This window comes from Trachurus trachurus, assembly GCF_905171665.1.
Source record: "Trachurus trachurus genome assembly, chromosome: 23".
Classification (NCBI taxonomy): Eukaryota; Metazoa; Chordata; class Actinopteri; order Carangiformes; family Carangidae; genus Trachurus; species Trachurus trachurus.
The window spans coordinates 21,147,437-21,171,254 of NC_139912.1; the positions used below are offsets into that span (position 1 = coordinate 21,147,437).

At 41.7% G+C, this 23,818-nt stretch overlaps 1 protein-coding gene across 1 annotated transcript; it reads right to left on the minus strand.

Annotated features, from left to right (window-relative positions):
• Positions 1 to 4,049: 4,049 nt before the first annotated feature.
• rergla (RERG/RAS-like a) lies at positions 4,050 to 12,437 on the minus strand. Its single transcript, XM_083999179.1, has 5 exons — positions 12,268 to 12,437; positions 12,115 to 12,171; positions 8,656 to 8,729; positions 6,524 to 6,672; positions 4,050 to 5,118 (listed from the first exon to the last, which is right to left on the minus strand). The coding sequence occupies exons 1-5, from the start codon at positions 12,317 to 12,319 to the stop codon at positions 4,833 to 4,835; spliced, it is 618 nt and encodes a 205-aa protein (XP_083855305.1). The 5' UTR covers positions 12,320 to 12,437; the 3' UTR covers positions 4,050 to 4,832.
• Positions 12,438 to 23,818: the final 11,381 nt, after the last annotated feature.

A 23,818-nucleotide genomic window follows, 5' to 3' on the forward strand; every position in this document is an offset into this window, starting at 1 on the left:
ATGGGTGTTAATAGATGACATGATTTTTCCAATTTTGTCATACTTTTTTTTTTTTTTTACATGGTGCTTCTTATAAATATATATTGTATATAGAAATGTACTATATGTACATGTATCACATTTGTTTGCAGGGTTAAAACCATACAAATACTATTATAATGACCCTTAGTCAACTATATAGTTTTAATATTATAGTTATTGTGTTGATTTGCATGTAGGTTTTGATTAACTCTCTAAGCATGGCTGAGATTCTGTTTTTAAAAGTTCTCAAATATGTATAATACAGTAGATTATCTGATGTGACATCATTCATTCATTCAATTCAACCTCACACATTGTGATATTACATTTCATGGATTTACAGATACGCTCATGTTTTCATGCCAGTTGAATCACAATGCAGAGTTCCTGGGCCCAGCGACAGAGAACAATATCAGTGTGTGGTATAAGCCCAGAGCTAAAGGTGTTTACCATGGAGCTGTCCGTCAGGCTGATCTGTGGAGTAATGTGAGAGAGAAAGTGAGAAGGATTTCTAATGGTTGGAGCGGATTAGACGCCACCATGCACCGTGCCCACGTTCAAATCCGCTGTCATAACACAGAGGGATCAGGCTCGGAGGCCGCCGGCTGCTGGACCCTGGTGGAGTCCTCAACAAGCCCTAACCAGAGCCATGTGTTCACCACGGCCCCGCCCAAGACATCAAACAGATTCCAGGTCTGTGAAGCAGACGCAGTCCTGGACCCAGCCTGGGTTTGGATACGCTCTGCACCAAGAGAAATACTGCACTCCTGCATGAGTGAGTACGTAATGACAATATAGTGGAGTAAAAAGTGTACTTTTTCCTACTTGTATTGGAGTAACGTTTGAGACGATCTGCACCATCGCTATAGAAACTGATGCTTCTTGATTGGAGGGAAGAAAGCTGTAGCAAGGAAGAGGATACAACCCAACGCACCAACACTGGAAGACTGGCAAGGAACTGTTCATTATGGAGACTGACATTCGCTTTAAAAATACAATCGGAGAAATTTAAAGGGATAGTGGCAAATTCGCCCATTGCCATAATCCCTATAGTTTTAGGAGTAGGTTTGTTACCTTTAATTGTCGGTGCAAGCTATTTTTAGAACGGCGGAGCAGAGCCGCAAGCTGCTCAGAGCTACGCTACGGAGGCTAATGGGATTTCTTGGTTTCCCTCATCAAACTCATCAAATACACAATCCAACAACTCCAACACTCCCTGGTGGACAAGTTGTGACCTGGACATTCACTACGCTATGAAATAATAACGAAACGTTATGAGACAGAGTTGTTTTCGAGGTAAATTCCCTCTCTGTCTCGTAACGTTCCGTTATTATCTCATAGCGTGGTGAATGTGCAGGTCACAACAAGTCCACCAGAGCGTTTTGGAGTTGTTGGATTGTGTATTTGATGAGTTTGATGAGGGAAACCAAGAAATCCCATTAGCCTCCATAGTGTAGCTCTGAGCAGCTCGTGGCTCTGCTCCGCCATTCTAAAAATAGCTTGCACTGACAGTTAAATTTAGCAAACCTACTCCTAAAACTATAGGGATTATGGCAATGGGCGAATTTGCCAAAATGTTGTACTATCCCTTTAAGAAAATTGGTCGAAATGGATCAGATATACACTATATAAGATCAAGAAGACCAGCTTTGAGTACGTTTGTTACGTGGTTTGAACTACCAATCAGACTATTAACTATTGGGATTAGTGAAAATTGCTATGGGTAGCTCTTCGTTAATGAGGATCTTATTTTGCACATTGTAAAATAAAAAGGGAGAGCAATAGATGGGAGAATAAAAGTACAAATGGTGTGTGTGCAATGTGTTTTTTGTGTGTAATTGTGCTGAAAGGATCTTGCATGCTGCTCTCTGATAAAAAAAGAAAAAAGAAACCAATGCTTCAGATTTGAAGGAATCACACCGTATGAAGCTGCTGCAGCTCAACAGTTTTGTCTTGTCCCTCTGTGTTTCAGCCGCCCTGAGATAAACAACATCACTGAGGGCCCTTCACCGCCCTGGGGCCTGTTCCGGGACGCATTCATTTCCACCGAATGATCCGGTTAACGTTGGTGAGTAAAGCCTGGAGAGAGTCCTCAAAACTGGAGCACGACCTGATCCGACCTGCACCATCCCAACCTCCACATGGTAACTCAGCAACCCTCTGTGAACTCCACTCACATCTAAAGTCAGGTTCATCCGTCCCAACCAGCTCCGATGAGGTGATGACACTCACAGCATGGCTCCCTATTCACACCGTCACCAATCAGCAGAATAAAAGCCCGATCTCCGTCTCCTTGAACTGATTCACAGCGCCTTCCACGTCTCCGATACTGAATGTCACTCTGATATCTGTGGCACATTCCTGACAGCCAATCACGTCAGACCTTACTTTACTCAAGCTTGTTTAATTATTAGATTTCAAGACACAAAGCCAACCGGTGACATTTCAGGATTGGAATGTGAAACTGGAGATGGAGACTGATTTCGGCTCATGCTAGATAAACACTCACTCACACACCAGCAACTATATAACCTGCTGAGTCCAAGCACTGCAGCAGGTTTAACAGTCTTTCTGTGTAAACACTCTATGCTACAAGTGCATGTATTGTACTGTGTTGTGTTGTCTGTGGGTCTGTCTTATTCTCATAGACATCTCAGTACAGCACCTTGACAGATTCAAGGACAAACTGACTGGATGTTGGTCAAAGGTCACTGTGATCTAATAAAACGCATGTAGGCCATGAGAACACGATATGTTGAGAACAGGAGAAAAAAAAAAGTCTTGGCAGAGGCAGACAGCCACACGTTAGTAATTCTAGATATTTTTGTACTCTAGTGGATGAATGTGTGTGTGGATATGACCTGATTATCTTCAGTCATGTCATGCTCTCTTTGCATCTTTACAAACTTACAGTGATGCATTCGAATCGTTCCTCAGCTGAACTTGGTTCCGCTTCTGCATGAGCTGCAGCGAGTACGGACATTTGTCTCATTATGTGACTCTATATTTAACTATTTTATCTCATCTTTTCTTATCTTATTTCATCTAATTTTATTTGTTTTTATCATGTATACCCCCCTTTTATTTATTTTTAACTGCATCCTGCACTTTAATTTGAGTCTTCCTGGTCTCAATTTGTTGTTGGGTTCTTGTATTGCCTGTGTTGCTGTATTGCTTGGGCGGTCCACCTCTTATGGCATTTGTGACTTGTCTCTTCTAGATTGTTCTGTGAAGCATTTTGTAAACTTGTGTTTTCAAAGCAGAAGTAAGCGATCCGGTGGTTTTGGCTAACTTTCTGTCAGCCGATGGAGTTAGCATTCCCCGGCCTCGTCCCTACGTCACCACATTCATGCGCATCCCTTGGCTGCACACACAGAGAGGACCGCCCCTTTATGCCGTTCTCTCTCCTCATTGGATAAAGGTTGTAGGATACAAGGAAAGTTTTCTCCTCGGCTCAGAGCAGAGCAGAGTGAGTGACAGACCCGTGTTTCAGACCAAACACTCTATGTAAGTGATTGCTGTCGGGAGATATAACTATTTAAGACTTATATTAACACAAACATTCCGCTTACTTCTGCTTTAAAGGTGCTATATAAATACTATTATTATTATTATTATCAAATCAATGATGTCCAAAGTTGATATAAGTTTCATAATTGTGATATTTACCAAAGTATAAATAAGCAGACAACACACAGGTGAAAGGACTTTTAATTCAAGAAAATTGTTACCATGGTAACAGATAAAAAAAATCACTTGCAGAAATAAAGGAAAACTGATGGAGGTCGCTCACGTATGACACCGTTTCCCATCCGCCCCACTTGTGTACGACAACTCTTTGGTCACATGATGATAAGTAAACCGTGGCTGTTCCTCAACCTTCACCATGAACCAATCTTAAGCGCTTATTAGCGTTACCGTGGCGACAAATGTCTGGTAGGAAAAGAGCCCTGATCATGTCATAGTGATGTTCTCAGGGATTTTCAGCTCGGTGGACTGGACACTGGTGCTGATACTGATGTGACCTAACAGTCTGGATACATCTTCTTATTTTGTCCACTGAATGTTGTTTCAGTGAAACCAACCACTCATCGTGACATCTGTGTGAAGCATCAATCTGAGCGCAGGAAGTGTGAAGCCCATTCATCTGATCCAACGGCGTCTCGCTACATTTCAGCTTGTTGTGGAAATATCTAGGTCCTTTAATTCCTACTTAAAGCCTCTGTAAACGATCATCTCTGCCATTGGATGTTACACCGGAGCACCAACACCTCAGACCTGAATAACAAATGCTTTTATTATCCCTCTAAATCTCATTTACAGAACCTTTAACCTCTGTCTGATCTAGAAAACAAGTCATTTCCATATTACATAATATTATATTACATACCATGACATAATTTCACCTCTTTTAGTCTGGACATGTATCGTAAAGCTGAAAAGATACAATATGTGAGACTAATCACAGTGATACAGCACAGATTTAAAGGCTGAGTCATATAAATCAGATTAAATACTTGAAGCTCAGATTTGATTAGTTCTTCAACAAATCTTTTCCATGAATTGAGTTGAGTTGCTTGGACCGAGAAGCTTCGGGACATTTTGTCTTTTGTCATTGTCACGATCTTAAAGAGTAAAAGCAGGGAGTGAGTGGGCTCAGGTATGTGCTGTGTAGCCTACTACTGTATTAGCACTATCTATATATCTACACATATATACCGTATGTCAGTTCCATGCTAATCAACAGCAACACAAAACACAATCGTATAGATACAAAGCCAAGCAAAGTGTCATTGGTTGTCCAAGCCTTTTCACACTGATTTCCTCCTCTTGCCGAACACGTTGTTGATGAGCTTGGCCATGGACTTGGAGCCGCTGGGGCGTCTCCTGCGCTCCTTGGCTTTGCTGCCCAGGCTGGCGTTCTGCACCACCTTGGAGAAGATAAACGCCACCTCCTGGTAGTGCTCGGCCACCGACAGCTCGTAGAACTGGCAGCGGTACTCGGCGGCCAGGCGCTGGCCCTCCTCGCGCTGGACCTCCCTCATGTGGCACAGGTCCTGCTTGTTGCCCACCAAGAAGATGAGAGAGTCCGCGTCCCTGTGGGGCAAAGACAAAGCAGCTAGGATTGCTCTCGATTGTTCACTGCATGCAAATATCTTAAAGGGATAGTTCACCCAAAATTCAAATTTCACTCATTATCTACTCACCCTCATGTTGACGAAGAGCTGTGAGAATTTTTAGAGTCCTCCGTCTCTTCTCTGAGTTACGGGGGGTCCGCGCAGCAGTATTTGTCCATATAATGGTTGTCAATGGATACCAACTTTCTTCGTCCAAAAAGACACACCAAAAAACATCCAAATACCTCCATACTGCTCGTCTGTAATGTCCCTCTTGTATTGAAGCCCCGACATGAGAAATTGTTCCGCCGGTCAGTGCAAATCACGCGAGATTTGCACTGACACAGGAAGAGCAGTGAACTACAAACAAGCTTAAAATATAGACTTTTTTTTTTTTTCGGAACAATTTCTCATGTCGGGGCTTCAATACAAGAGGGACATTACAGACGAGCAGTGTGGAGGTATTTGGATGTTTTTTGGTGTGTCTTTTTGGACGAAGAAAGTTGGTATCCATTGACAACCATTATATGGACAAATACTGCTGCACGGACCCCCCCGTAACTCAGAGAAGGAACGGAGGACTCTGATAATTCTCACAGCTCTTAGTTGACATGAGGGTGAGTAGATAATGAGTGAAATTTGAATTTTGGGTGAACTATCCCTTTAAAATGCATCAGAATTTATCATGGCTTCTGGTTGAAAACAGACTAAAATTAAGTCTCCTGACTTTCATGAGGAATTTGATTAACAGTAAAAAAAACACAATATTTCTCAGATCAGATAGCGTTCACCAGAAATGTCAATAAATATACAACCAGACAATCAAGATATAATAATTTACTGGCACCTAAACCAAGAACAAACTTTTTAAAACATACTGTAATATACAGAGCCATGGATGGAACACATTACCTAATAACATTAAGAAAATTAACTCAAAACACATTTTTAAAAAGGTAGTAAAAGACTATTTAAATACATTGAAAATTCAATGAGTAAGAAATAACGTATTATAATTTATTATAGGAATTTATTTGTGGGTTGAACTGTTGTGGTACTGTAATGTGACGTATGATGTATTCTTTGTACCTAATAATATACAGTATTTTAGACTAGACTGTTTGCTGTCTGTGTATATGATGACGAGGTGACAGTGATCTGTAACAGCGATGAATGTGAGTATGCACTATGTTCTTTTAAAAATTGCATTGGGGACCCCAGGAAGAATAGCTAATGTCATGACATCGGCTAATGGGGATCCTATAAATAAATAAATAGACAGAGCATGTTGTGAGATGAAAATCCACTGGTTCTCTCTGGTTCTGCTTTGGGTGTAGAACAGAACCAGTAGGCCAGTGTTATGTCACAGTGATATTACTCCATACCTCTTCCCAGATCCCAGCTGGAGCTCTCTGATCAGGTGGACGATGGCTTTGGCCGTGAAGAAGGAGGAGCGGTCGCTGATGTCGTACACCAAAATGAAACCATCGGCCCAGTGGATCTGGTCGTGTAACGCAGATTTCCCCTCGCACACCTAAACACAGAAACACTTAGTTTAATTGATATCAAATAAAAACAAAAGTGTTTTTTGTAGTTACGCTTTGTGCAAATTCACACAGACGTCGTCAGGCTGGAGGAACAGCCTCACACCTCAATCCCTATAGTCTTAGCAGTAGGTTTGTTATCTTTAATTGTCGGTGCAAGCTATTTTTAGAACAGCAGAGCAGAGCCGCGAGGCTTATGGGATTTCTTGGTTTCTCTCATCAAACTCATCAAATACACAATCCAACAACTCCAAAACGCTCTTGTGGACGGAGACGGAGTTGTTTTCAAGGTATATGCAAAACCACTGGTGCGTGTTCCCATCGGAGGCAGTTTTTCAGCAAGCAGTCTCTGCATTTGCCTCCAAAACAACTCTGTCTCGTAACGTTCCGTTTTTATTTCATAGCGTGGTGAATGTTCAGGTCACAACTTGTCCACCAGAGCGTTTTGGAGTTGTTGGATTGTGTATTTGATGAGTTTGATGAGGGAAACCAAGAAATCCCATTAGCCTCCGTAGCGTAGCTGAGCAGCTCACGGCTCTGCTCTGCTGTTCTAAAAATAGCTTGCACCGACAATTAAAGGTAACAAACCTACTGCTAAAACTATGGGGATTATGACAATGGTCCAATTTGCCAAAATGTTGAACTATCCCTTTAAATCTTAAACCAGTTTAATTAGGCTCAGCTGGACCTGTTTGTTGTCTACTGGTTGTTTTTTGTGTGTCAGGTCTTATCTACAGTTACTTTGAGTTGGTTGTGAGGATTGAATACACAAAGGAAGGTTTAGGAGGTGTAGCCTGGGACTGTGCAGACGGCCTCCATATCCTCCTGCTCTAACTCGGATTAATGGACCTAAGTCTGGAGTCAGGTTGGAGGCAGTGCTTCAGCTGCAAGCTTGACTGGCTCTGCAAACTATGATGGATGACAGTGACTGTTTTTTGTTTTTTTTGCTTCACATTCAAGCGCAACGAGTGTGAAGCAGCAGGTTATGGACACACAGACGCCGTGTGCAGCTTCAAGTGAGCCTGTTTGAATAAAATAAAGTTGTAAAGTAGGTTGCGATGCAGAGGAATAATGAGCTCCAGTAATCTGACATCTCCAGGTGGAATATCAAGCCATTAAAAACTCATGTGGTGAAAAATAATGTGGTAATGTGGCCCTTCTGTAACAATCTGATGATATTTGATCATGATTTCATCAGGTTCAGTCCTCTGTGGCGCAGCACTCGTCCAATCACAGGCTACGGATTTAACAGCGCGTGTGTGTGTGTGCTGCTGCTGCTGCGGGGATTTAATGACCAACACGCAGTGTCACAGCGGCCCTGAGGAGAACCAGGACTTCTCCCCAAATTGGGCCGGTGGCTGGATGTGAGAAGAATAAAACATCAGACGAACAAGAGGGTTAGAAATAGAGAGAGTGAGAAAAAGCCAGAGAGAGAGAGAGATGTGGCTGTTGTTGTTGTGTGGTCAGTCTAAAGGAGCAGCCTAGCCGTAACTAGGTTCTGGGCTCCATCCTCATAATTACAGACTGTGAGTCGGCGTCTTGAGGCAGCAGTGGACTCATAACATCCTTCATCGACTGTCTGTTTAAGTTTATTCTGCAGGATAATGTTGTTCAGCTCTGTTTTTTTTCTTCAGAGAAATTCAAATATGCTAATCTAAGTATTCAGAGTGTGTGAAATCAACAGTGTCTTATCACAGAAACATCCACCGAGACGTTAAAACCAACTATACGCTCCCTGTGGTCAAATCCTGGTTTTATAACACGATGTTCTCTGGACAGAAGCTCTTTATTTCTGGATGTGGCTCAAGTTTTATCCTCATTATGTGAGATAATAAGCACAACATTATGATTATGATGTTATCAGGGAGTTGTGCTTCCCCTGAGAGGAAGGAGGGCTCAGACTAAGACCAGAGCTTTGCAGCCGGGTGGCCGTGTTGGTGCGTTTGTGTCGCTTTCTTCTGTTTCTTTCTCACCTGAGAGCACGGGTCGTAGAGCTCCAGGTTGATCTGCCTCCCATCCACAGACACACACTTCCTGTATATGCACTCTGTGGGAGGAAGAGAGGAGAATCACACACAACTGAGACCCCATGTACTCTGTTTTTGAATTGACACCATGTGAATGAGAAGTTAAAAGTTCAACACACTCAGGAATTGTTGCCCAACAACAAACCAGTCTAATCACTACAACAGAGCGTCCTGTGTTTACAGCTTGTTTTGTTATTGAAACCTGGCTCTTACTCGATATACAGAGAAAATCCAATATGAGATGTTAGAGAGGGGAAAAGTAGATTTACGCAGATATGACACGGAAAGGACCCACATGACTCTATCAGTGTATTTAATTCTCAGTTCAACGAAAAGGAACAGGGCAAAACAGATGGCTAAAGAAACTTGTGGTATGAAGAAGAACAGATGAAATGTTCTTCTTGAGTGGGAGGAGGCAAGTAATGTTCCAGTTAGTTTTTTATTTATTTTTGTATTCTTCCATTTCTGTTCTTTGCATAAATTCTAAGTAGACCATCAAAAAGGCTGACAGTGTTGTAAATCATGAGAGGTTGTCCTGCTCACCACAGATGTAGAGACTGGTTACGTGATTGGCTGACTGGCCAGCTCTGATCATTTGTGGATTTAAAAAACCATATGCTTTATAGTTCTATAGCTTTAATTATTTGAATACAAATTTGCGGAGATCACTTTTTAGGGCATTAATTAGCTGTGAGTGACAGCTACTTGTGATACTGGTGAGCAGCAGCAGCATTTATAGAGAGAAAATGTTGATATTGATGATTAGTGGTGGATTTGGTAACACTTTATTTGATGCCTATCTCTATAACACATTATAACCATACTTATAATGAGTTATAATGCAGTTATAACACTGTATAACTATAGTTATAAACACTCATAAATGATCATAATGCTTTATAACAGTAATCATAACACACTATAAAGCATTTTATCATGACTTGGCTTATAAACATGTATAACTACCATTATAAGCACTCCTAAATTATCATAAGGCTTTATAACAATAAGCACAACATAATATAGAGTATTATAACTCTATTATAATACTTGACCTTATAAGCGATTATAAAATGCCCTATGATGTGTTATGTTTATTGTTATAAAGCCTTATGATAACTTATGAGTGTTTATAATGATAGTTATACGTGTTTATAAGACAATTATAACACATTATTACTTTATGATGCATAATCGATGTGGGCATTGTCAGCGGAGTTACAAACAATTATAACGTATTATAATAACTGACCTTATAAGTCATGATAAAATGCTTTATAGTGTGTTACGATTATTGTTATAAAGCATTATGATCATTTATGAGTGTTTATAACTAGAGTTATACAGTGCTATAACTGCATTATAACTCATTATAAGTATGGTTATAATGTGTTAGAGATAGGCGTCAAATAAAGTGTTACCATGGATTTGTACAGTAGTAGTATCTCCAATCCATGAACAAATACCAACCAATGACCAACAAATATAAACCATTTTACATATTAACACACCACAAATTGAATAAATTTGACATCTCAAGTCCACAGATATCATAAAAACATATCATCCTCCTACTACTACTACTACTATACGACTATAAGAGGCTCAGCTGATCTCTGGTAAGAGGTCAATGGGATAAAGTAATTACAAAATAATGTTTTAAAAGACATGACTGTTATCTAATCTGTGATGTATATTTATGAAATCTAGGTTGAACCCTAGTACAGTATATGGCTGAACTGTGTCATTGGTTATTTGAAGTCAGCCTTGTGTCAAGTAGTTTCATCGAGTGAAATCCTATAAACTCTAATCATCTACATGTTCCTCTGTGAAATAGTGAACAGGTGTGTAACTCTGTCATTAAAGTCAGTCACACACATTCACGTGAGCAGAGCTGGTCCTGTTGTCACACTCCAGCCAATAACTGGGTTTTGAACCCTTAAAATAGCACTTTTACTGCCTCTGTGCTCTAAATTTAGTGTAGATCATATAAACGTGACTGAGAGTTTCATGTGTTATCATCAAACCAGAGGAGATGTAGCGTGTGAAGCAGCTCCTCTCTCACCGGTGTTGATTGTGACCTGGGCAGCGACCCAAACAGTCGCATGCTGAAAGTGAACGAGCTCAGATGAAACTACCGGTAGATTATACTCTCGGGGAAAACAATGGCACATTGAGCCGCAATCTTTCAAACTCATGTGAGTCACTCTCCGTGTGCACGTTGTCAGCTCAGGTACAGGCTATCTGCTGGAGGAGGCTGCAGAATGTTGCCTAATCATTACAGCCCTGCAGGCCGGACAGAAGCTGGTAATCTCCCCAGAAAATAAAATAAATAACAGTGAGTGGAGGAGATCAAATATTTAAAATGAAGTTGCGGTCAACTCAGCAGAGATCAAACAGGAATAAAAGTACAAGTAAACAGTGTTATGAAACAGCAGTGGTGCTTAAAGGGATAGTTCAACATTTTGGCAAATTCACCTATTGCCATAATCCCTATAGTCATAGGAGTAGGTTCATTACCTTTAATTGTCGGTGCATGTTGTTTTGAGATCAGGGCAGAGACGCGAGCTGCTCAGTGAACACAATGGAGGTGAACGGTACAGGTCCCCTGTCCCTCATCAAACTCATCAAATACACAATCCAACAACTCCAAAACGCTCTCATGGACAAGTTGTGACCTGCACATTCACCACGCTATGAAATGATCATGTAATTATGTAACATTATGACACATGAAGCAAATACTCTGAACTACTTGCACTTTTGATATCACTCCGCCGAGCAGCAATGTCTTGAATGTAGTTCCGGCTATGCATTTGCCTCTAAAACAACTCATATGTTACATTATTATCTCATAGCGTGGTGAATGTGCAGGTCACAACTTGTCCACAAGAGTGTTTTGGAGTTGTTGGATTGTGTATTTGATGAGTTTGATGAGGGACAGGGGACCTGCCATTCACCTCCATTGTGTTCACTGAGCAGGTCACGGCTCTGCCCCGCTGATCTCAAAACAACATGCAGGTAATTAACCTACTCCTATGACTACAGGATTATGGCAATAGGCGAATTTGCCAAAAATGTTGAACTATCCCTTCAACAGACTTGGATATATGTGAAAGTGAAAGCTGTAGCCTATGTAACAGTGGATACAAAAGTTATTGCATTGTCTATACTGTACAGGTTCAAGAGGAACATCACAGCTGATCTGCTGGATTTCGAGGAAGTCATGATGTTGGACCAAACTTTGAATATTCCCTAAGTGTAAATGTGTTTTTTCATGTTTAAATATTTGAAAGTATAATGTTAATTATATGTTTTATGTTAATTACAACATTGCACTCGTGTCAAAGTGTGTAAATAGAAGTCAGTAGAGAGAAAGTAGAGGTGCAGGCGCGGATCACTTACCTGTGGAGGACGCGTACTCTCCGATAAAGCGCCTGGTGAGGAATCGGACGATGAGAGCTACACAGAGAAAGAGAGAGAGAGAGAGAGGTGAGCTCCATGATCACAGCTGGTCTTGTTTTATCTCCCATGTTCACCTACATGTGTCGCACCTACCTGATTTCCCGACACCCTCACTGCCCAGCACTGCAATCTTGATCTCGTTCATGTTTGTTCGCTGTAGAAACAAGACTGGTCTCTGTTGCAGCGGTGTCTCTCAAATATCACGCCCCGGGGAGGAGAGGAGGAAAGCAGCGTGACAGAGTCCGTTAGCGCGGCGGACTGACGGACTGCTGCTGGGGGAGCCTGGGTAGCTCAGTGTGCAGGAAGCTGCGCGGTGGGCGGCGACAGGAGGAGAGAGGGGAGGTATGGAAATGAGGAGGAGAATGATGAAGATGAAACGCACATCAGGTGAGGAGGTGGACCTGATCACACTGAACTCCAATGTAAGTTTAGTTTTTACCCGTCTGAGCCTCATAAGTTCTGACAAATGCTTTATTATGTGAAAAGTCTTCATCTTGAGAATAAGATGGCTAATAACAGGTCAGTAAATAACAGATTATTAAGCGTTAATCAACCAGAGCAGGACTGTTGCAGCACAGAATCCAGTCCAACCTACACGCTGGTGTATTTTCTCTAAATTTGAAATTAAATGCCACTGGGGGGCAGGGCCGTTGCTAGGAATTCTGGCCCCCCTGAAAGAATACTAAAGTGGGCCCCTGCCCCCTGACTTTTCCAAAAAAAAATTCATAAACTACGTATGTATTATCATTTTTCATTTAGCCTACTTTGTTTTGATGCTAATGCAGCATTACTACGAGTATTAGTCAGGGTCTTATGCAGAATAATTCAGTCATGCAAAGATTAGACTACTGGGGTTTTTTGTGGGCACTGGGCGCTGGGCCCTTAGAATTATCATCACCTTTCTCCATATACAACGGCCCTGCTGGGGGGTGAAAAATACTGTGTAACTCCTTTCTCTTAATCGTTTATCATCAGTTTGATTGTTCTGTCCATGCAGCTCTTTGCTCCACAGCGAACTGGTTCAGAAACTGCAGCTGAGATGTTTTTTTTTTTTTGCATATTCCCAGTCCCAATTAAGTGTAAAATGGTTATGTACCAGGATATACACAGTTGCCCATAAAGTTGGAAGAATTTTGTTTTCAGACACATTCCTCTTTTTTATTCCTATTATTAAGGTTGATTGTGGTTTAATTTTCACAGTGATATGCTTGGAAGAGATTGATCAATTACGTTTTGAGAAGATATACAGTACACTTTATCTATCAAGAATAAATCACATTGTCACAATTATTTTATGAGAAGAGGTTAAAAAAAAATGGTAATAATAATTTATTCCAACTTTATGGGCAACAGTGTATAATGTGTCTAATTCATGATCCCAGGAAGATGAACCTCTTCCACTGGAGACTGCATGGTCCTCCCTTCAGAATCCTGCTAAAATCGGCACATAACATGCTATATCTAAAGTAGTGAACACTTAAGTGATACATTGAGTGTCAATATTTTATTGATTTGTCACTGACATTAAGACAACATGAAGATAACTCAGTTGACAGTGAGGCTGCCACTGCCTGCATTATGATTTCCTTTGATTCCACGACGGTAACTAACAATGCAGCAGGTATAGTGCAAAACAGGTTTATTATTAGACCTGGTCGTCACCAATAAAGTCGAGTCATAGCACATAATTATGAGTCAGGTGCAGTGTCGAGAATCAAAACGTGCCTTTTATCTGAGAGCTGATGCCATAATTGGGCCTAAATTCCAAATTTAAAATACAAAATTAGACAAAAGGGGCTGCTAATCCAATCAGAGGACATGTGCCGGCAGCGAGCACACCACCTCTGTCACCTCTGTGTTCACTGCCACATTGGTCCGAGGTCAAAATGGAAAACACGTTTTAAATTCAACATAGGCTACTTCAAGTCGGACACTTTATCTATCAGTGTCTGGATGGAATACGTGCAGGTAAATGCGTTACATAACTGCATACTTCTGAGGCCTACAGCCCCTCTGGCTTTCCTCTTTATACATAACCGGCTGATAAGCTACATGTTTCTATTAGCTATAAACACACAGCGGCCCAGCAGAACGGCTGAGCTGCCAGGATCCACTTTTCTCTGGATCAGCATCATCCTGCAAAAGTGCTGGATGGGGGGAGAGGATTTCCTGAAGGATTTAGTTTCCTCTGGAACATCTGCATCACACACAGTCTCCTCCGGGGAGTCTGAAGAACATCTGGTGAAGCTTCTTCTGTGTTTTCTTCATTTCAACTCCTGGTCTCGAGCATTTTCCAGAATTTCTTTGAACAAAAGCAAAAGACTAAACAGAGACTGTCCGAATCAACTACAGGGAGGGAAATTATATTTGGCATCTGTGACTTTAGAGCAAGTTAATGATGTTAAACAGAAAGTCAAACCTTTGTCCACTGATTTATGACACATAAAATGTTTTCTCTTTTGACCAATTACAACAAATTCTGTTGTGTTTTCCACTGGGAAAGTGACAGGTTGAAAAACAAAGTCACTTTATCACAGCGGGGCCTTATTGCAAGTGGAGGGCATCATGGGAAACTGAGTCTCGATTAATATTATTCCACTGGATGAGCATGACTTTTAAGATTCAGTGTGAACAATGGAGGCCATCAAAGGTAGCACACAGTCATACCACGCAACTCAACTCAACTTCACTCAATTCAACTCAGCTTTATTGATATAGCACCTTAAACACAACACAAGAGGCAACTCGATGTGCTTTACATAAAGACAACACATTTAAAAAGAACAGCATAATACCACGTAAAAACAAACAAGTAAAACAAATAAATTAAAAATTAAAACACATAAGAAGTAGAAAAAAAAGACATACAAAAACAGCAACAAAAGGAGAATAAACACAACAGAAAAGAAAGGAAAACTGAATGATCATAAAAGCTATCAGTGATGAGTTTGACAGAAGTAATATGAGGCCAAGACCAGGGAGATTGTGGAATTAAAGGAATAGAAAATGAATTATAGGAAACGAAAAAAATCAGGTACAGTTAAAAGCTAAGGAGAATAAGTAGGGGGGGATTCCAGAGTTTGGGGGCGATGATAGAGAAGGCCCTGTCCTCATACTGCTTGGTCCTAGCTCTGTGGACGGACAGAAGTTGGAGGTCCTCTGATGGAGTTTCAATTTCAATTTAATTAATTAAAGCAGAAGTAAGTGATCCGGTGGTTTTGGCTAACTTCCTGTCAGCCGATGGAGTTAGCAGTCCCCGCCCTCGTCCCTACGTCACCACATTCACGCGCATCCCTTGGCTGCACACACAGAGAGGACCGCCCCTTTATGCCGTTCTCTCTCCTCATTGGATAAAGGTTGTAGGATACAAGGAAGGTTTTCTCCTCGGCTTACAGCAGAGCAGAGTGACTGACAGACCCGTGTTTCGGACCAAATATTCTATGTAAGTGATTGTTGTCGGAAGATATAACTAAGTAAGACTTATATTAACACAAATATTCTGCTTACTTCTGCTTTAATTTGTTTTTTTGAGGACAGTGTAGCATTCAGCACTTCCTTCAAAGGGGTGCAGCTGTAACCAACTGCAGCCTTGGCTGATTTACATTGGCAGTCCCCCTGCCGGGTGTTATTAGGCACAAGGGGCCATGCAGTGATTTGAAGACAATTAGCAGAATTTTGAAATGTATCCTGTGGCTGATGGGTAGCCAGTGGAGGGAGGCAAGAATGGGAGTGATGTGGGGTTTTTTTTTCGAAGAAGTTTCCTCAATGCGTGTCACAAGAATGGGACAGATGGACAAAGAGGCACAAAAATATGGAAGAAGACTTCTCCCTGCACCCACTCGGCTAGATCTCTCGGTCACAAAAAGTGACAATCTTGGCAAAGTGTCAGAAACTATCAAAGAAGATGAACGTCTCAAAACTCCCTCAGTTTGAATGAAAAAAAAAAAAGAAACGCTCGTTCTGATTGGCTCTGAGTGGCTGCAGCAGCCTCTAAGACCTTCATCCACTTGCGACGATGACTCATCACGGTTACATTATCACTGCATGTTATACTGACTTATCACAGAATGTAAATCAGCAGCATCCTGACATAAATAATCCCAGTTTGAACCAGATATGAGCTGCACTGACAGGTCGTGCTCCGTTAAAGGAATGTGCTCTGCTCAGTGTTACAGATAGGCTCTGCCCTAAAGGACCATGTAAGGGGGCACGGGCTCTGAAATATTCCTCTATGTCTTTTTTATTGAACAGGAGCGTGTGGAGATAGGAGTTTATATCTTTCTGTGGCAGGAACAGGAACATTCTATCTCCTGTGAAGATTATAAATGATCACAGCGAAGATTTTCTCAGGTGGAGGTGGATGATGTATTATTCTAACACCAGCCTCCTACTGCACTGTGCGCTGCGCTGAAGGTGTTGTTTTTACTGAGCTCCGGTGGTCTTGCATTTAAAGGAAGCGCCAAGGCGTTATCAGAAGGCGTGAAGTGGGTTTTAGAGAGAAACTGTGATTACATAATGAGGAGATAAGCACTAAAATCAACGCTAAGACTTGTTAGGCTGGAAATATGTGGCATAATACCACACTAACACACAGCCTGTGGATCACAGAGTACTGAGAGCAAGTGTTAGTTGTACAGAATGTGCAGAGGGTGAGGTAGGGAACCTCCATACCACACACTTTTTTTTTTTCTGTTTCTGCTCTCTTAGATTTGTCTAATGCTGCTTTTTGGATTTGATGACTTAAGACATTTCTCTGATGGGTGGTGGGTGGTTTTTATTTCCAGAACAGCAGCCAAGGACAACAGATGAGAGTCCTGCCAACATAAAGCAGTGACAGCACAGTGGGAGTTTGCAGTCTGGACTCCTTTGGCGACAGCAGCAGCAGCACCACGAGTGAACAGGAAGAGACAGACTTTTAGAAAGTAACAGATCACTGATTGCGTAGCAGTCTCCTTCAGGAGGCAGCCGAGCCGACCAGACGGGATGAATCCGCTGTTCGGGAAGAAAAGGTCGAGGATTGGAAGTTTTGATAATAGAGCAGGGATGGTTTCCTCTCCCTATAATCAGACCAGAGTGCAGCATCCCTGGATCCTTCCTTCAAGTTTCCTTCATCTTTAAGCAACAACCACCTGTCAGTCAGAAAGAGAAAACATCAGACTTTCGATCATATAATCAATATGTAGGTCCTCTCATCCTTAATGTATGTTTAACCCTTAAAACCCATTGACCTATGGGTCGTGGGCCGTGGATGGGCCAGTGGGTGTAAAGGGATAGTTCAACATTTTGGCAAATTGGCCCATTGCCATAATCCCTATAGTTTTAGGAGTAGGTTTGTTACCTTTAATTGTCGGTGCAAGCTATTTTTAGAACGGCGGAGCAGAGCCGTCATCAAACTCATCAAATACTCAGTCCAACAACTCCAAAACGCTCTTGTGGACAAGTTGTGACCTGCACATTCACCAAGCTATGAGATAATAACAGAACGTTACGAGACAGAGTTGTTTTTCGAGGCAAATGCAGAGACTGCTTGCCGATCAGCGGTTTTGTATGAATTTACCTCGAAAACAACTCTGTCTCATATGGTTCTGTTATTATCTCATAGCGTGGTGAATGTGCAGGTCACAACTTGTCCATGAGAGTGTTTTGGAGTTGTTGGATTGTGTATTTGATGAGTTTGATGAGGAAATGAAGAAATCCCATTTGCCTCCGCAGCGTAGCTCTGAGCAGCTCTGCTCCGCCATTCTGAAAATAGCTTGCACCAACAATTAAAGGAAACAAACCTACTGCTAAGACTATAGGGACTATGGCAATGGGTCAATTTGCCAAAATGTTGAACTATCCCTTTAAGGGCTTAGGGTTAAGTATAAGAACAGGGTGTGGAACTGACATAGTGCTGGACATAATATGAAAAAGACCATTAAAGCAGAAGTGAGTGGTCTGGTCGTTTTCGCTAATGCTGCGTTCCAGGCAGGCTTTTGAAATCGTAAATTACAGCTTCAAGTCACAACTTACGACTTTGTAGCGTTCCAGGCAACCCACTCGTGTTTTTCCGACCTGTTTTACCGGTCAAAGTCACTATAACGGCCACTCGTAACTTCCGACCGGTGAACTCGTACCAGATCGAACTGGTACGACTTCACGGTCGGAAAAATACGAGTTTCCTTGAACGCACCATAACAGTCCTCGTCGCTACGTCGCCACATTCACGGCGTTCCTTGGCTGCACACACAGCCCTGCATGCCGTTCTCTCTCCTCATTGGATAAAAACTGTAGGATACGATAAATGTTTTCTCTTCGGCTCAGAGCAGAGCAGAGGGACTGAGAGACCCGTGTTTCAGTCCAAACACTCTATGTAAGTGATTGCTGTCGGAAGATATAACTATTTAAGACTTATATTAACACAAATATATCACTTACTTCTGCTTTAATGACATTTCTTTCTGTCTGAGTACACAAATACAACTCTTACTATAGTTAGACAAGGACTTGATGGCAGAGTTCCCCCAACGTTACACTTTGAAAATAATTATTGTCTCTCAATCAAAACAGGCTAATAGGAAAACACTGTCAATCTCATCTACTTGTATCCATGTAGATGAGATTGACAGTGTTTTCCTATTAGCCTGTTTTCAACCTCAACAACCTCATCCAGTTATGCAGCGTTACAGTCAATGTTGGAGACATATTATTTTTGTGGTGCTCATCCACATGTACGTCGTGCGTCCATCTGTCCTATTCATGTGGACACAAAATCTCAGTAACACTATGTGAGGGAACTTACACAAATTTAGCACGAATATCTACTAATATCTCTTCAACTTAAATATCTCTATAAAAACAATTTCCTCATGTTTGATGCAAACATTCACATTGCCTTAAGTAAAGAACTGATCAGATTTAAAGGTCAAAGATCATGGTTAATGTGACCTCACAAGACACTTTTTATCCATTACTCAAGACCTCACACAGCAAATATAAAAAAATAAATGTAAAAAAATCACACAAATGGATCATATTATGACTCTGAAGTGGCAGGAGCAGAACTAAGAGGGTGTAACTCTGCTTTCAACAGGTGTCTGTTTGGTCTCCACTGACCTCCATTAGCCTCTTCAAGATTGGAGACAAGACGTTTGATTCTTCCTCACACAGGTTACTGGTAGCATGATTGCATCTGTTCCCTCTGCTGTATGAAATTGCTTTATCGTCTCACTCTGTTTCAGAGCCCGATGGAGGAAATAGCCTGACCCGTAGAGCGACAATGGGACGCGGCGCACGGCGACAACAGAACAAACAAGCCTTGCTGACGACAAGAGTTGTAAACACGCGTCCTCACCCTGCAGCCCCCATCTGCACCGAGTGCCACTTGACAATAGAGAGGTCCATTAAAGAGAAATATCAGAGCGCTATTTTCATCCGCACACTCGAGCTTCACGCTTTTATGTCTGCCATCTGAGAGCCCTTTACTCATTCGGCTAGGGGAGGGAGGGCTGTTATTTGGAACACAATTATCTTCCTTTAGTTGATAGATAAAGGGAAAAAAGGGTCCAAAGAGATAGATGATAGATGGAAGCAGAGCAATTACCTGAGGCAGAGCATGTCTCATCCTAAGTCTTGTACTCATCGATCTGTTTCCTTTTTGCTTTTTTTAAATCTAGAATTATGAACAAAAAACACTAATAAAAGAAGGTATTTGTGTCTGAGTATAGTTTGAGCAGGTTGTGTTCTGGGAAAATGGCATTTTACTCCCAGTCCAGCTGTTTTACCCATGAATTGGTAAGAAGCTTCCATCCTGGCCCATACCTTAAAATACTGTGTTGCTAATACAATAGACAGCTGTGCCCTTTTAACCCACGTTTGTCTTTTTTGCATTTGAATACACTGCCTATCGCTTTAAAATATAATTTGCTGTTATTTAGTATATTATTGTAGAATGATGTGTTTTAATACAGTTTTATACATAATTTGGAAGAAGGACAGTTCAAGTATTCGACTTGCCGTCAAATGTATTGCTCAGTGACACATTTTTATTGGTGTTGGCCAATGAAGTGTTCATCACTATTGTTGTAAGTGATGGGAATAACAGCGTTATAAAATAATAGCATTACTAACAGTGCTACTTTTTTCATTAACAAATAATCAAAAAAGTTACTATTTCCCCCATTATAACACTGTTACCATTACTGACAATAAAATGCACGGTTGGTTGCCGTTACTTGACTCAAGACATCCCATCACAAATAAACACGTTAAAGTGTACGTTATATACACGTTTTTTTTCATCAACTAGTTGGAAAGAAAAACGTTTATCTGGAGCTAACGGTTAGCTCATGCAGACAGAGGTGTTGCAACAGGGAAGGCTACCTACAGGCAATTGCCAAGGGTCCCAAGCTGGAAAGGGCCCCCCCGGAGGGTGGGGGGGCCATTTACCTTGGGCCCCCAGAGTGTCTAGAAATGCCCCTGGATGCAGATGCAGTGTCCTCCACCCTGAAGGGGGCTGGTACTGTATAATGATGGAGGTGAGGTGCAGGATGACCCTCAAGCTTTAGGCAGAAGTGAGGGCGACCAAACCTACATGTAATATATCAAGACAACAAGCAGAGCGGGACGAGGATGTGCTGATAGATCAAAGAGCACGAGACAAACCAGAGCTCTGGACGGAGCCTGTGAAGCTTGAAACGAGCCCTGATCATGGGCAGATAGGTCAATTAAATTAGCCAATTAGAAGCTGGCACAAGGCTGCAGCGGTGAACAGGGGGTGGTGGTGTTTGTTTCTCCGAAATCACAATTTTGTTTGTGTGAATATAGAGCTGACGTGAATCACTAAAAAGCTTTCTTTCTTCTCTTTTTTTCTGTTTTTTGATTTGTTCATAAGACATTAACCCAGAAACACTTTGGCCTGTCATCACAGATTTGTATCAAACTCGAGACTCTTTGTTTATGTCTTGTTCAAAAGTGAGGCCTTCATGACTTCTTCCTAAAATTGACACTGTTGTACCTTTAACATGGGGTCAACTTGGATCTGTTTAATGTGATTTTTCTTTGTTTCTGCTCAATCTGGGGTCATTTTTCTGCTTGTGGTCTTGTCCACTGAGATTAGCTATATTTCCATGGATCATAAGCAACAAGAGGATTAAACTGGATGTAGATGGTCTTATAGCCTTTACCCTGCCCATTCTTGGCTGTTACTTTCCTCCTTATCTCATCAGACAACTTTGATCCCTTCTTTTCTCACCGTGTTCGTGTGCAGTGTGGTTCTGCTCTATTAAAATAGACTGATACTAAGATGGAAGACAAATGCGATTCTGACTGAAGGCAGTAGCGACTTTAAATATCACCATTCCCTCCCTATTCGCTGACATTCGTCCGTGCAGAGGGGAGGACAGACGAAGGCTGAGGGCTGCAGAAGTGGGTCACCTCTGATGGATGGCAGACGGACTCGTTCACTGCTATTAAAGGAAAAGGATGCCCGGCACATATCTAACAGATAGACTGAAATAAAACAATGGTCAGAGATTTGAGTCAGTATAAATAATCTTGGAAGAGCTCATAATTATGCAACAGGGCCCAGAATAACTTCAGATAACAAACATCAGCGTGCACATTTACTGCGATGACATCAGGCCTCCGAGGAATAAAGGGTTAGGTTATGAAAACAGCTGTAACACAAGAAAACTGCAGAAGAGGAACTCAGAGCTGAGAGGTAGAGTGATAAATCCATTAGTTCCCTTTGAAACTAATGGATTTATCACTCTATCTCTTAGTTTACTTCTATTCACCCTCTTAGTTTAGGTTTGTGCCTCAGCATTGGTCAAATATAGTTTAGTTTGTATTGCTCACAGCACTGTGAAATGACATTCAAAAGCTGCAACTGCGATTTAGTCCAGACTTGTCCCCATGACATTTGGGTGTCATTGTAAAAAACCTTGCAATCCAAGACCTTGCCGTCTATAAATAGCCTTCGGCCATTTGTATTCACCCAGAAAACTTTTACAGGCATTTACCTCGTGTCAGTTCGGCTATTGCTACACCTCCCTCGGCTTGCTTGTGAGCTCTGTGGGTTAGCGTGGTGGGTAAAAAAGTGGGCAATATGCAGAGACCCGCAGTGGCCCAAGTTTGATTCCACTGGTGGCCCTTTGCTGCACTCCCCCCCTCTCTGTCTTCCCATTTCTTGTCTTTGTACAGCTGTCCTGTCAATTAAAGGCCCTAATAAGCCAAAAATTATTTTTTGGAAACACAGGGAACGTCATGCAACAAAGCATAGGTATATATATGCATTTTGCTCTGGTTAGTTAAAGGGATACTTCACCCAAAATCAATAATTCACCAACTTTCTACTAACCATCATGCCAAGGAAGGGTTTGGAGAACTTTCACAGTCATCAAAACACTTTTGGAGTTCCGGGGGGGAACTCCAAAACACACACTATGAAACATCCAAATACTGTACCTCCATACTGCTTGTCTGTACTGACCCAAGTGTCCTGAAACTGAGAAATGAAAAAGTTGTTCAGAAAAAAATAATTTGATCTCTGTTTTAGCCTTGTTGTAGTAGCACTTGTTGTAGTAGTTCCCCCCCCCCCCGGAACTCCAAAAGCGTTTTGATAACTCTGATAACAAAAGTTCTCCAAACCCTTTCTTGGAAAGACGGTGAGTAGAAAATTGGTGAATTATCGATATTGGGTGAAGTATCCCTTTAAAGGTTTGATTAGATAATGTGGTTTTTGTATTAAAGGTCAGGTCTTGTTGTTTCAATGGAATCTGAATCTGAAGACGATTTTGGTGTTTGTGCTCAGAGACATTATTAGATGAGTTCCAGCATTAACAAATGCAAAATCAACAATATTTATTTTAACGAGTATTTGACTATATTTGCTTTGTATTTTGTTTTTAACAGTCTTTGATCATTGTTATTTTGTTCATTATGTCAGTTTTTATTATTATTATTAAGCTTTTTAAATAGTGTCACCTGCCTGCACTGTGGTAACCCTGACTCCACAGACTGTAAGTGGATTGGAACACAGCTAAGACACAAATGTTTTGATCCCATCTGGACACAGCTGTATGGTGGTAGCATGTGACAGTTCATCATCCTGCACCTCCACTTCACAGTTATCTCAGTGACCTGTGCAAAGGGATCCTGTCAGATGGTTCAGTACAGATCAGCAGCTCCTGTGTCTTACAGCACCACCACATGTCGGCCACATTCCCGCCTCTCCTGAAAAGAAGCTCCGTCTTATCTCTGGTACGTCTAATCTCTGTTTGAAGGGCTGAAATAGCACACACACACACACACACACACACACACCTGGACTCACTGGGGGCGGCCCTCATCGCACACTGCAGGCGCAGTATCCTCGTTTGATATCGGCCAACAGCTTTCTGCAGCTCAGACCTCCATGGAGAGCAGCAGCACACTGATCCATGACCGTTACTCAGCTTTCACTCACGGTCAGGCTGCTTTGTTTCTGAACAGCTGCCATGATACTGTACTCTGTCTCTGCAGGCTGGGGGTGCTTTAGTTTAGGTGTGGCAGATTAAACCACCAGGTCCAGGTGCCGGGAAAGGACAGGATATTACATGAGGGACTTACTTTTTCTTTGATTTAGTGATGGTTGATTAATGAGGCTGACAAAATATTTCAACGA

Bases quoted from the DNA above. Each gene is read 5' to 3' on its own strand.
- rergla (XM_083999179.1), bottom strand. From the start codon at position 12,319: ATGAACGAGATCAAGATTGCAGTGCTGGGCAGTGAGGGTGTCGGGAAA. The intron at 8,730-12,114 runs GTAAGTGATCCG...TTCCTCCCACAG, and splicing joins AGAGTACGCGTCCTCCACAG to AGTGCATATACAGGAAGTGT. The intron at 6,673-8,655 runs GTGAGAAAGAAA...TTCTGTGTTTAG, and splicing joins TCTACGACCCGTGCTCTCAG to GTGTGCGAGGGGAAATCTGC.